The sequence below is a fragment of the Poecilia mexicana genome, unplaced genomic scaffold, assembly GCF_051168715.1.
Source record: "Poecilia mexicana isolate PSO_F unplaced genomic scaffold, ASM5116871v1 scaffold_14, whole genome shotgun sequence".
Lineage (NCBI taxonomy): Eukaryota > Metazoa > Chordata > Actinopteri > Cyprinodontiformes > Poeciliidae > Poecilia > Poecilia mexicana.
Window position 1 is genome coordinate 6,691,789 of NW_028263383.1, and position 12,052 is coordinate 6,703,840.

The following is a 12,052-nucleotide window of genomic DNA, read 5'->3' on the forward strand; positions in this document are numbered from 1 at the left end:
GTTTTCCCTTCGTATCATCATCATTTCTAATGAATGACATTAAAAATAATGTAATTTTTAGTGAATTCCTAAAAAGACTTAATGCTACATCATTAATCTGTTTCACAATATTCTAACATAATTTTGGGCTTATATATATATATATATATATATATATATATATATATATATATATATATATATATATATATATATATATATATATATATATTTTTTTTTTTTTTTTTTTAGATGTACCTGTAATTATGGCTTTATGTTAGATTTTACTTTCCTTAAAAGTCAGGTTTATGGCAAGAAGCCAACCAATTTAAAGTCCATGCAGCAAGAAGATCCTGGAATCCCAGCCTTTCTAAATGGAGTTTGTATGTTCCCTCCAGGTAAGAAGCTCCCATAAAACAAATCTTAGATACCTAATACACTTTCAATTTAATGACTGGAGCCAAGAATCAATGTAGTCCACTTGCTGCACACTTATCTGTTTGGCTAAGAGGCACTAACCATTGACTGTTGCTGTTGTTTTTAACTTCTCCTTCCCTCCAGGCACCACATCGTGTGCCGGCGACAGAAAAAGGAGCGGACCCATCCGCCTCTTATCTTGAGGGCGGTCCTGTATTTGGGAACTGACTTGAATTTGATTAGAGACTCACTCTGCACCTGTGACTGTTGTTTCTGGGACATGATATTCAGGGAGGAAACGACGCCAAATTTCATACAGCTAGTCAGGCTTCTAAAAAACGTTGTAAGTACATGATATTATTTTTAAAAAATTCAAATATCATGTTTTAGGCCAAATTACAGTGAGTCCTGTTAAAATTGTTCGAATAAATGCATTAATTGTCGTATTTAAACATTTCAAGTCGCTTGTCACAACTTTCTTTTTTCTACTAGAATAACATAATTTCGTGGGTGTCTTTTTTTTGACCCTGGTGAAAATTTTAGAAAAATGCTTTGCTATGTCTGTTATATTGAATGATTCATTTTTAAAATAACCAGGTAAACTACATTTCGAAAAATGTCCCGTTAAGAATAGATTGTTTTTAAACTTTGACATATCAACGAAAGCCTAAGAGGTACCAATTAAATATTTCAAAGACAGAGCTCTGTTAACAGATTTTTCTTCTGTGTTTCCTTTAAATGTGTTTTATGGATGGGAATTGAATCTCCTGCATGGTTATTGTAATACATAAAATTGGATCAGTTCAGTGAATTAAAATATTTTATTGTAACACTGTAGTATATTCAGACATTTCCACTAGCTAAGTAAATATTCATCTATTTGTCAAAAAATACTGCTTTATTAAAAAAAATAAAGCTGTACTATTTTTGTGTTTTCTCAGTTCTGATTGGTGAATAGGCGCAAATTGCCATTCGCCTTTGGATCTGAGGGGAAAAACAGATGGAGGGGATGCTGAGTTTAAAACCTACTTTGTCCAGAGACCCCTCTCCTCCATCTCTGCCGGATGCTCAAGAAGAGTTGTATGTCCAACCATCTCCTGTAGCTAATGGTACAGAAGCACCACCACTACCCCCACCACCCCCACCCCCACCTCCTCCTCCAGCACCTCCACCTCCTGCAACCTTTGGCTCTTGTGACATCCAAAGACGTTCCATGAAAAAGCTGAACTGGGACACGCTACCTAACCATCATGTGTTGGGTAAGCTGAACGTGTGGACATCCAAACGGACTCAGAGGGACCTGGTATTGGATATACAAACCATGGAAGAGTTATTTAGTCATGATGACAAAAGGGCATCGCTACGGGCTTCAAAAGTCTTCAGTTTAAGTAAAAGTGATGGGATGAACTTGTGTGGACAGGAGTCTCAGGTAACTAATAGATATGTACAAATAAGAAATAGATTTTCCATACAGGCTCTACTTTTTTTTATGAGCTTGCAAATAATCTAAATAGGAGAAGTAGTAAAGACGCCAGGAGGAAGTAATTTCTTTTTTTTTTTTTTTTTTTTAAGTTCCACACAACTATCAGTACGGAACCGTTTTAAGTAAAACAGTCTGGAATTGTTTTCTTCAGCTTCCTCAAATGTTGATATTTTCTGGATTGTAGAGATATCTACAATCTTTTTAGCCTCGTTTGAGTTTACCCTGTGTTTTTGTTCTTAGGTGACAATATTGGATTCCAAGCGGAGCATGAATATCGGGATCTTCCTAAGACATTTCAAAAGGTAATATTGTGTCTCTAATATTGTAATAGCCAGATGCATATGGTGGAAATTATGCTGTGGAAAAACTCTGTACTGAAACATATAAGGTAAACAAGAGTCCTAATAATCAAGAGAAGTTAAAACACTTGAGCTGAGCTGTGCTTTGAGTTGTTCAGACTTTTAGTTATGGGTATCTGGATGCACGAGTCACTTCCACTGTGCTAATGATTACCCAACCATAAGCCTTTATCTCAGCTGAACTCATGCAAATACATGGAAATCCCTTTTTAAAGCGTCACTTTAGACCATTTAGCAAAAACATCTAAACTGTTTAATACATTATTTAACAAGTATGATAGTAACAAGTTTAAAAATATGTGATCAGAAATATAAATGTAAGTAGCTAGTTACTGAGGTTTTTGTAGTTTAAATTGTATAAAATGCAGTGGAAAAGTGCATTTTATACAGTTACTTGTCCATTTGCCATTTTGGTTTAGTCACTTGAGTTATGGCAGCAATTAAGGGTTGCACATAAAATGACTGAGCCGTTATTTCTTCTGGTTTTAATGCGACTGCATAGTTTTAGTGAATGGAACTGTTTAAAATGCTTTAGAGATTAAAAAGGTGCCCAAATCCCAAGTAAAAAACAAACAATTATAGCAAAATCTAGACTTATTTCATGTGACTGAGGTCAAACTGTTGTGTTCACAGCCAAACAGACTTTAAAAAGAAACTGGAAGAAGAGTTAAAAGGAAATAAACAATATTTAAAAAAATCTAAGAAAGAAGTGGCAACAATTTATTAAGAAGTTAATATAATCGAACCTCTATTATTATAATAATTCTTTTAAAAAACTAAGAAAATGTTGCATCTTCAAACTGAATAACCAGAAAAACTAAAATTAAGTCTAATTTATGTTCACAAGTCCAAATAAATGTGGCCATCTGCCTCTACTGACATAGAGCTGAATGTCGGTAATGAGATGCAGGCAAACTTGCTGTAAGATCTGGAGTACTTTCTGTAGATAATAAAACAAACGCATTTAAAGACATCAGTGATAATAAAGAGCAGCCTATTCTTTTAGCAGCACAACTGTATAGAGAAAACACAATGAACATCACTGCTTTAAATTTCATCATCTAAAAATGAAGATGTTGAGCCTAATTTTACATGATGATCGAGTGTATGCCTTAATGGGAAGAAAGTGGGAGTTCCACTAGAGGGCAGCCTAATAACTAAAAGTTCTAACTCCAAATTTGAGATGAAGAAAATAAACTAAAACTGAAAAATACATTTTCCAAATATTTCAGTTTACAAATGCCGTCACATTATCAATGTTTGTAATATTATAGATGTGCAACACTACTTAGTATTTCAATGTGCTGTGCATTCATTCTTTTCATGACAATTATGTACTTGGCCAATATTATGATCCAAACTGCTTTTCCCCACACCAGATGTATATTTTTAATTTCTGAGGTTAATTTAGCTCTTTTAAAAATGGAGCTAAATTATGTGCTAATTATTTTATGGTCAACTCAATATTCATAATTCATATTCTTGATTTTTGTGCATACCTTTCGTACTGGAAAATATCTCTTTTTAACTTGCATCCAAACTCTTGTTGCAGCATTTTGAGAGACCTGATGACTCTTTACCAATATTTCTGTGTTGTCCTGACTGTAAAAAAATTGCAATAATCCAGAATAGAAGTAGTAAATGCATGGGACGGGTTTTCTCCATCACTCTGCGAAAGACTTTTAGAAAATATTTTATTTGGCCTTGACTGTACACTCAAATAATGAATTAGAACTTTGATTTTACACACTCACAGTGTATATAAATACATAACCTTGTATGTTCAGTTCTCAATTTGTATACCAAAGTGCTGTGATGATGTCGGCTTCAATCTATTAGTCTAACTGAAACGTTGTCAGCTGCTGTGCACTTTGTGGGCATTTTTATTTGCTCTACATTTATAGATGAAATAATCTGGCTTTGTGCAAAAAGTGTTGATCCATTTTTTTTAATGTGCTATAAAGAGTCTAGAGATTAGTCATAATTAAAGCAATCAATCTCCTATTAGTGGATTTAAGATAATTCTAATCTTTAAATCAACATCTCTCATAAATATGAACCATACTGTGAAATTATTAACTTCTCATTGTTTGAGTTTATTGAATGCCATGTTCTTAATCAGTGTTGAGATTGCTCTTTACCATATTGTTTAGTGGGTGTGTTCTGCCGGTACTACAGAGTAAGAGTTTTGTAAAAGAGCCATATATGTACTGATAATACAGTAAATACTTTGTTTTGTTTGTGCTCTCACTTCGGTTGTGTGCATGTCTCCCTCTGTAGGCCTGTGAGTGAAATAGTGGAGGACATTCGTCAGGGGAACTGGCAGAGGTTTGGAAACGGCAAACTAAAAGAGCTTTGTAAGCTTCTACCAGAAGAAAGTGAGGTAACATGAACTCTATTCCTGTTGACGATGCATACATTGAGTCAAAACAAAAATACGCCAGAGCTATGGTTCTTTGGAATAGTTTGTGGGTAACTTTTTTTGAGTACATCCAAAATTACCTTATATATTGATGAATTTAAAGTAGAGTATTTTTTATTTTTTGAAATCTCCTGTTTGTGTTGAAGTTGTTTCATTTTGTGCCTATGCTACAGAGATAACATGCTAAGCACAATGACAAGAAAACAAGACATTATGCAACCTTTAGTTACTTATGTAAACTAACATAAAATAAAGTATTTACAAACATGAAATCGGTTTTCATTGACCTCCATTAAGTAATTCTACTAATGTTGAAAGCCGGGGATTACATGAACACCGTTAGTATTTTTCCTGTAGAATCATTTTTCATACCTGATAACTATGTAAATGTCTAAATGCAAAAGTATTCCAGTCTTTGTTCCTCAAGCAATATCTGAACTCTTTTTTTAATGGTAGGTCATCATTTTGTCAACATGTAGGTAAAACAGCTGCAGTCATACAGAGGTCAACTCTCTGCGTTACCCGAGGCAGACCAGTTCATGGTACAGCTCATTAAAGTCCGTGGGTGAGTCTGTTTTTAAATATTTAACTGAATGATGCTGCAAACATCAAGTTATCAAAATTACAATAAAATTGATCAATCTTTTGGTCTTGGTATCAACTGACTTTCACTGTACTGTTTTTATAATTTGGTTCTGATGGTTCTTTGTGTAGTTACTTTTTTTTTTTTGAACAATGAAAAATGTTTATTTGCTCGTCTGTCTTGCTTTCAGCTACGGGGAACGTCTAAAAGTGATGCTTCTGAGGGAGGAGTTCCTTCCCCTCATGGAGGAAGTGAAGAATGCCATTGCAGTCATGACCAAAGCAGCTAATGGTAATATTTCACCTGCTTCCAGCTGCAGACAATCCTACATGTTCCTACTTTATCTTTTTCGTCTCCTACAATAGAACTGTTGGACTGCGATGACCTCCATTCGGTGATTCGACTAGTATTGAAAGCTGGGAATTACATGAACGCTGTTAGTATTTTTCCTGTAGAATCATTTTTCATTACATTGTATTAACTAATGGATGTTATGCTTCTGTGAAACCGCTTAACCGAGTAATAAATGAAAAACTTTCTCCTTCAGGGTGGTTACAGTGCAAATGCCGTAGGATTCAGGGTGGCTTCCCTGCTCAACTTGGCAGACACCAAAGCCAACAAGCCTGGCATGAACCTCATGCACTATGTTGCCAAGGTAAAGTGTAGAATTGGGATAGAGATGATTTATGAAGGCATAATCAATTATGCTGCACTTCCAAATAAATTAATGAAACTGCAATCTCTATTTTAGTTAATGAAGTTACCTGGTTTAGCTTGTGACAAATTTGCTCTCCAAGAAGATCACATACAAAGAGTTGTGTGAGAAAATGGTGCTTACACAAGTGAAACTAGATGCATCAAACTCAGTATGTACAAATTGAAACGCTGTTCCTTTGTCCATCCTGGTTAAAGCAGAATTGAGCATTCACAGCATAATATCAAACTTCTTGACACGCCTCTGATTAAATATGTGCATACGTAAGTTTTTCCTTTCTGCACAATCTGTTATGTCAAGCAGGAGACCTCCCTAAGAGTTGGAGGCCCATAAAAACACAGATGAAGCAAGTACTTATATTTTATGTTCAACGCAGACTCCTCTCCTAATAGCACTTGTACAGTAATATTGTAAATAAATCTAGACGTACGGGGTAAAAACAAAGCTTTTCAATTGTTATGGGTTTATTTTTACTTCTTTTTTTTTTTTTTTTTTTTTTAAACGTACTGTAATCACAGAAGAACTGTCAGATGGCATGGGGGCTGGTAACCTCATTCAACATTGCACCTGAAAAAAATGAAACAAAATAATGCATTAAACCTCTGTCCAAGAAATATGCTGGAATATGGGGAGATTTCTGCATGGTATGCCCCATAGCACATCAGGGGATTAATATTAGGATAATTTAATTTACTTACTAAGTAACCATTTGTCCTAATTTATACCAGCTTGTAGTTTGTTCCCAGTCATTCTCATTTCTTATTTCATTCTCAGTATGCGTCATGTGTTGAATCAGGTCACCTCAACAAAATGTCGCACACGCATATCACACACTTTGAATAAAAGACTTCCTGTTTTACATAGTCACAGTGTAATGGCTATGAAAAATATGTCACTGCAGATTGTGCCTAAATGTTGTCCTTTGGTACCACACTGTATGGGGATTTGATATACCGGGATTATGTTGATAATTCATTGTGACTCTGGTTGGGGTTAACAAACACCGTCTCAATTTGTCCGTCAGCTCTCTTTGAAATGCCCCTGTTAGGAAAATCAGAGTGGTTACCAGCTGAATGGGTACGGTTGGCACTGTGTCTTTCTCAAAGAACTGCTGCCTTTTGTCTTAGAAAATGAATTCTCTTGAAATGCTAAAATGGTGAGCCAGTGAATATATCTTGACATCAACATCTACTCTATGGCTTTAACTACCTGATCTCTTTTCATTGTACCATTAACAGTGTCCTCCTAGGCTAACGCATGTGAATGTTCATTTTATTTTGTTTGATCACGTTCTGTATGCCTTAACATTCATTCATGAATGAAAAAGGGTTTCTGCCATATTTTGAGATGAAAACATTGATGCACAAACTCCAGTCCTGTCCATTTGCTTACGAAGTTCTCTTCTTTGCCATCCACAGCAAGCAGAGGAGATTGATGCAGAATTGCTGACATTTCCCAGCCAACTTGGTCACATTGGGATGGCATCAAGGTTACCCTTTAGATGTGTTTTTATCCTGCTTTTTTTCTGTCTGTCACTTAATCTGATTGTGAACAAGTTTGTATCTGAATTTTACCAAAGAATTTGTAAAGATGACATCATCAAGGACTTGAAGGAGGAAATCCAGAAGATGGAAGAAGTTAAACTGTTTAGCAGCATACACCCTGGCCTCTTACAACAAATAGATCAATTTCTGAAGGTAAAAAAAATTCTTTGTTTACAAATTTTCACCTTTAAAAAGAACTAAGATCTATACAACATGTATTTTATAACTTTTTGACAGAGGGCAGATTCTATGCTTGCAGCCGTTGACCTGTCCCTAAATGAGCTGAAGGCTTTAAGTGATGCTGTCGCAGGGTACTTCTGTGAAGACCCAACTACCTTCAGACTTGAAGAGTGTTGTTCCATCTTTTACTCATTCTGTAAAAGGTTTGACAAAGCTGTACAGGTAAGAAGACCAAAGATTGATCAATATCCAGCATTTTTATTACAAGATCAAAATGTAATCCTTCAGTGGCTTGAACCTTTCATAACTTTGAAGGATTTTTATTTCAGTTTTGCTTTCTGGATGTTTGGTTCATTATGAAATATTTTCTTTACATGACCTGCAGGAGAACAGAGAGCGAGAAGCTGTTGAACATAGACACAAGCGCTCGGAGAGCATGCAAGTAGCTGCTAAACGACGCTCTGTGGCATCATGTTCAGCACTTGACCCTACAGATGACTCATGCTTAGAGTCAGCGCTGCACAACCTTCTATCCAAACCCCCGTCTGGTTTAAGCAGATGTAGGAAGAATGACCAACCCCAGGCTAAAGGCTTACGTTCTGAATCCTGTTCTCAAACTTCACAAAAAGAAATGCCAATTCCTTGCAAAACTACACACAGCCCAGAGAAGAAACAAACTAAGCTACTTAAAGATATGGAATTGGCAAAATTGGAGGAGGAAGAAGCCGAAAAGATGCGTGAGATATCCCGAAAGGTGCTTTCCTACCAAAATGTCAAAGGCAGCCGTAATGATAAGGTACCGGGGAGTCCTCGGTATTCGAAAGGAGAACAGGATGAGGCTAGTACTCCACGTACCCCTTCACCTAGAACTAGGGACTACTTCTTTACCAGTAATGGTAGTGTGGGATCTCCATGGACCATTCTGAGCCCCATAAATTGCTCTCCAAGAAGCAACGCCCTGCGAGGCAAAGCCCGGAGAGGATCATCAACGTCTTCTGGAAATGATCCTGATGATGGAGTCTGGGAGAATGATGAAACCAACTTGAAAACTCATAGTAGTCAGGAAAGTCTGACTTCTCCATCTGGAGGATCTGCCTCCCTTCCTGAGTGCATCCGTCAGAGAGCGTTGTCACAGGCACCACTGCTAAGGTCGGCCTCCGTGGATGAAACCCTGCGTTCTCCTAGAATGGGCTTCCGACTGAGATACTTGTTCCAGAGGAGCATGTCTCAAAGATCCTTCTCCTCTGAATCAAAAATGGGAGATATAAAGGAAAGAAGTGACAAAAAGGTGGAAAATTATGCTGAGGGTTCATCTGGATTAAAGTCTTTGTTTAAACTTATTGGAAGCAGAAGTAAACTCTGCAATTTGGAAGAGAAAACATGAAATAAGTCACTTCTTAGTCTAAAGTTTTAAAGATGGAAACTAGGTTTTGTCAGTTTTTCTGTGTTTTATAAGGCTAAAGTTATATTGAATATTTGTCTTTTTATATGTCTTGCTTTTACCCTTTAGAGGGCATAAGGCAAATGGGGACTTGCTTTGCACTCTGAGGGTGTCCTTTTTTTTTTTTTTTTTTTTTTGCTTTGTTTTTCTTTTGGGGGAGAAGGGAGACGAAACAAATTCTGAAATCCATGCAAGTGTTTTTTTATTGTACATTAATAAAAGGATATTACCCTATTCACCATGTATAAGTAATTAATGTGCACTTTTCAGGTTAATATATCTCTGGAATTGCAATTCGCCACTCTCCCCCTTTGCGTTATTACCCTTGATAAACCCTTGCAATTTGTTAGTTTGGTAGTATACATATCACCTTTTTTTGAAATCCAACCCACTGTGCTATGTTTTTATTTATTCCTCTCACGCAGTCTCACTAGATTAACTTGGGTCCTCTCATGTAATCTTTTGACCTTAGCCTTTTCTATAGGATTTAGGTCTGAGGACTGAGATGGACATGGAAGTTGATTTTTTTTCCCTATTTTTTTGTATGAACTATTGTTTTTGATCATAAATATGTAAACTCACACAGAGGCGTTTTGAATTAATTAAGGTTTTTTTTTAGAATGTACTGGTACTTCAGAGTTCATGCTACCAATGTCAGATTTTTCTGAATGCAGAGCATCACAGATCTTCCGCTATGAAAGGTTATGGGAAGAAGAGATTGCTTTCTACATATTCATCCTTTTCTCACACTTTATGTTGGTTGCAGTAAAGCTGAATGTTAGCAATTTAACAGAACATAAAGTTTAGTTTGATTAAAACAATTAACAGATGGTAGGTGAGTGTCTAACCAGCCTGTTTTAAATGCTCTTGTAGTAAACAAAATCAAAACTTAAATCTCATTTAAACCAAAGCCATCCAAACAGCCTTCATAACGTGTGTAAGGCTGCATGCTTTGTAGGACCCATTAAATTTTAGTGTCTCTGAAACAAGATTTTGTAAAACTACCAAAACTGGAACATGAAAGGCATTCATTTGTGTTACCTAGGCAACCATTTTATACAATCATGAATTTTAACTTGTAGTGCAAGGATGGGCTTTCTGCCCATACAATGCACATTTATTCCACCCACCGCTGAGTTCCCAGGAAGGACATTTACAGTTGCTTGGCATTTTTGACTAATTATTTGATTAAAAAGAGGGAGGTTTTGCAGCAATAAAAATATGGCATGGATTCAGGGTTCTCTTAAAAACAAGCTCTTTAGAAAACCAAAGCTCAAAGCATACCCGTTTACAAAAGCAGAGATAGCAGGAGAAACTGGCCTGTTGTATGTAAAATGAGACCCTCAAATACAATCAGGCCATTGTGGTGGAAAACAAGTGCAGCTAAGGACCTTCTCATGTGAGTCTGCTCCTTAGGACAGGGGGTAACCTTATGTCTCAGCCAAGTTTCACTCTTTGCAGGGCTCTGCTAATGAATTGTGCATTCAGAGTCTAGTGTTCTTGGTGAAAGATGAGACTGGCATGAACGGAGGGGAGAGAGAAACTTGGACTGAGTTAGAAAGGCAGTCATGCTGGACTGAAGCTTTTAAGCTGAGCGTGTGAGACGAAAGGGGGGCAAAACGGAGACGGACAAGAAAACTACGACTGAAGAGAGAAGGAGACAAAGGAGTGGTACAGCCTGAAAATATAACTTTCCTGCTCGTTTTTACCAAGGATTGGCTTCAAGATTATAAGGTAATGTGGTTGAAGATTACAAGACAGCTTGGTTTTCATAAATAGCCACTAACATGTACTTAGTAATACTGTTTATTTTTTAAGTTCTCCTACAGCTGAATGTCCCGGTCTTGGTAACGTCCCCAAACCACTACGTCATGTCTGTGGTATCCGCAGCGTAACCTAATCCACCATTAACACTTTTGGCATGTAACTATTTACGAGGGTGCGGTTAGATTTATAGACAAAACTGCGTAAGAAATCTACTTAATATGCCCTAACTTTTTTTTTTATAGACCTTACGCCTCGAGAAAGATATCAAGGAATGTTTTTTTTCCTCTTGTTTTATAGAAATCAGCAAAAGTTAGACATTTGTAAATTACAATTATATTTTAGACCTAAAAAGACGTAACACTATTATTATAGGCCTACATTAAACAATGTCAGTATTTATTTTTTTCCAATTGCATTGTATTGTCATCCATTTAATTTTGCTTGCAATAAATATAGGAACTGTTACAACAATAATGAAAAACAAAGGTATTTAAAAACTAGGTCGTTTATTTCTAAACCAGTTCATCTGTTTGACACTTTTTTTCTTCACAAATTTTAAAGTCATTTATTGTAAATGTCGTAATACGTGTCTTTAAGTGCAAAGAGTCATATGTTTCGTTTTCTTAATTTAGTCGATGAAAAGTTTGTCAGTATTCCAAAACACTAAGAAAAAAATTGTGATCGTGGATACTGAAAGAATATAAATTTGACCCCGACGTGATTTGAACACGCAACCTTCTGATCTGGAGTCAGACGCGCTACCGTTGCGCCACGAGGTCTTGCGCCCTGGTGGTCCACCAGTAACTATAAATACGAAACACAGCATATCTGTATATGCTTTTGTATCCTATGTTATGATGCAATTTCTGTTTAATCTCTTCATATTTTGCTCACTGTTATCTTTAATTCGAGTCCAATTTTCGCTCTTGTGTTTCATGCACCAGTGCGCATCTCGCTGCTTGTAAGTAATCAAAGATAAAGTCCGATCACGATGTTTTAATTCGTAAAATGACATTTTAAACACATATTCCTCCTCAAAACACAAATGGCTTTTTATGGAATCTTTCTGCATTCAACCACTAGATGGCGCTTTTTTATTTACGTTAATCTGCATCAATCTCTTGATTTTTTTCAGAACCTAACTTTACAATTTTGAAAGGCA

The 12,052-nt window shown here is 36.3% G+C and overlaps 1 protein-coding gene and 1 non-coding gene across 2 annotated transcripts; one reads left to right on the forward strand and one right to left on the reverse strand.

Annotated features, from left to right (window-relative positions):
• The first annotated feature begins 216 nt into the window (after positions 1–216).
• Positions 217–9,357, forward strand: fhdc3 (FH2 domain containing 3). Its single transcript, XM_014983900.2, has 12 exons — positions 217–739; positions 1,338–1,825; positions 2,120–2,181; positions 4,519–4,621; positions 5,140–5,225; positions 5,434–5,534; positions 5,609–5,679; positions 5,791–5,898; positions 7,377–7,447; positions 7,538–7,655; positions 7,740–7,904; positions 8,068–9,357. Exons 2-12 carry the CDS (start codon positions 1,397–1,399, stop codon positions 9,064–9,066), a joined length of 2,313 nt encoding a protein of 770 aa, XP_014839386.2. The 5' UTR covers positions 217–739; positions 1,338–1,396; the 3' UTR covers positions 9,067–9,357.
• A 2,240-nt stretch (positions 9,358–11,597) lies between these two features.
• Positions 11,598–11,669, reverse strand: trnaw-cca (transfer RNA tryptophan (anticodon CCA)). Its single transcript has one exon. It is a non-coding gene; the product is annotated as a tRNA-Trp (tRNA).
• Positions 11,670–12,052: the final 383 nt, after the last annotated feature.

What these genes read in the sequence shown, in the direction of transcription:
- fhdc3 (XM_014983900.2), top strand. Translation starts at nt 1,397, where the DNA reads ATGGAGGGGATGCTGAGTTTAAAACCTACTTTGTCCAGAGACCCCTCT. An exon ending in TGTGTGGACAGGAGTCTCAG is followed by an intron (nt 1,826 to 2,119) that starts GTAACTAATAGA and finishes TTTTGTTCTTAG; the next exon opens with GTGACAATATTGGATTCCAA. An exon ending in CTGGGAATTACATGAACGCT is followed by an intron (nt 5,680 to 5,790) that starts GTTAGTATTTTT and finishes TTTCTCCTTCAG; the next exon opens with GGTGGTTACAGTGCAAATGC.